Source organism: Phalaenopsis equestris, unplaced genomic scaffold, assembly GCF_001263595.1.
Source record: "Phalaenopsis equestris unplaced genomic scaffold, ASM126359v1 Scaffold218306, whole genome shotgun sequence".
NCBI lineage: Eukaryota > Viridiplantae > Streptophyta > Magnoliopsida > Asparagales > Orchidaceae > Phalaenopsis > Phalaenopsis equestris.
Genome location: NW_018236765.1, coordinates 6,965 through 8,674, shown reverse-complemented (window position 1 = coordinate 8,674; position 1,710 = coordinate 6,965). Strand labels below are relative to the sequence as shown.

Here is a 1,710-nt window from a genome sequence, read left to right as displayed (position 1 = left end):
GAATAACATGAGGAATATTCTCGACAGAGAAAAAAGAGGCGCAGTAACACAGAGGAATATTCTCCCCCGTGTTATTCATGTGTTATTATGTTATTATAACACCAGGAATATTCTCTGGACACAATAACACATGATAACACGAGGGGGGGAATGTGCCCCGTGTTACTGCGAATTTTTTTTTCTCTTTCACATGGGGTATCATGATGTGATTTTATTGGTTACGCACATTACTCTACGTGCATAGTATTCATATAATATTTTTTCTTGTTAGCAAATCGTACTTCTTCAACTTCATGTGCGACCTTAAGCTAAAATCTCATTTAATGCCTTTGCTCCAGTAACCTCAGCAGTCTTTCCTGCGGCCCCTTCCTCCCCACTCTCTATCTTCGCCATCTTCTTCAACCTGGCCAGCTCCAGATCCCTGCTCATCTTCCTCCTATACATCTCCGCAAATGTGATACCCTCCTCCATCACCGGCATCTCTCCTTCCCTCACCGCTAGCGGGTAAACAACTGCTTCCGGAGCCGGGTTCTGGAACGCCGCGATCGAAAGCCGGCTGTAATTTGAGTTCACGACGGCCTGATGGTCCGCGTTCTTAAACCGACCGTTGCTCAGGTACTGTAATTTCACTCACGCACACTAATCGTTCGACGAAATGTCTAAATCAATTTTTTAAACGAGAAAAAGAAAAGAGTGTGTTCCACTTACATGACCGTGGTCGCCGAGGTTAACAACGAAAGCATTCTGGACAGGCTGAACGGTGATCCAGGTTTTACCGTCGTCCTTGGTGGCTTGGAGACCGCCGACTTGATCTTGAAGCAACAGAGTAATGGTGCCGGGGTCTGTGTGGCGCTTCAGGCCCAGGGTGAGGTCCGGTTGCGGGCATTTTGGGTAGAAATTGACCACCAATTTCTGGTCCATATCGATACAGGCTCCGGCTATGGCTTCACGATCTAGTCCCATGGCTTCCGATAGCACGCCGAGGAGATTGCAGGCCAGATCCATCAGCTTGGCGCTGTACTCCTCCACAACAGCACGCCACCCCTCCGGCTTCTCCGGCCACCGCGAGTAATCGCGGCTCCCGATTGGGTATGAGAAATAGGTAACGATCTCCCTCCAATCTTGAACTGCTTCACCCTTCATTCATAAACAAACACGAAAAATACTACGTCATGCACGCAGAATTGTGTGCGTATGAATGTTATTTAGAGGGTGTTGCAGGGTTATGTCAGTGCTCGGATGACATGAAAAAATATTATGTCTTTTTTTATTGGGGTTAATACCCTCAATAATCTCACAAAATCCTCGAATGACCCGATCTTGAATTTCTTCACCCTTCATTCATAAACAAACACGAAAAATACGTACGTCATGCATGTAAAATTGTGTGCGTATAAATGTTATTTAGAGGGTTTTGCAGGGTTATGTCAGTGTTCGGATGACATTAAAAAATATTATGTCTTTTTTTATTGGGGTTAATACCCTCAGTAATATCACAAAATCATCGAATGACATGAAAAAAGATAAGCGCCAAACTGCGGAATGTATTTGTATGTTATTTGGAATCTCAACAACCTTTTAATAACCCCCAATAATTGAGTTATTTGAGTTATTGAAATATTATTCGGAGTCATACGCACGCAGAATTAAGTGTATATGACATATGTAAATAGCGCTCCATAAACATGCACATATTATATATATATATAT

The 1,710-nt window shown here is 43.5% G+C and overlaps 1 protein-coding gene across 1 annotated transcript; it reads right to left on the bottom strand.

Moving 5' to 3' along the window:
• Positions 1-244: 244 nt before the first annotated feature.
• LOC110037298 (naringenin,2-oxoglutarate 3-dioxygenase-like) lies at positions 245-1,137 on the bottom strand (the record flags this gene model as incomplete). The annotated part of the gene is given in 2 exon segments (XM_020741903.1): positions 245-618; positions 709-1,137. Coding segments are annotated over 2 exon segments (744 nt in total), but the record flags the coding sequence as incomplete, so codon positions are not given.
• Positions 1,138-1,710: the final 573 nt, after the last annotated feature.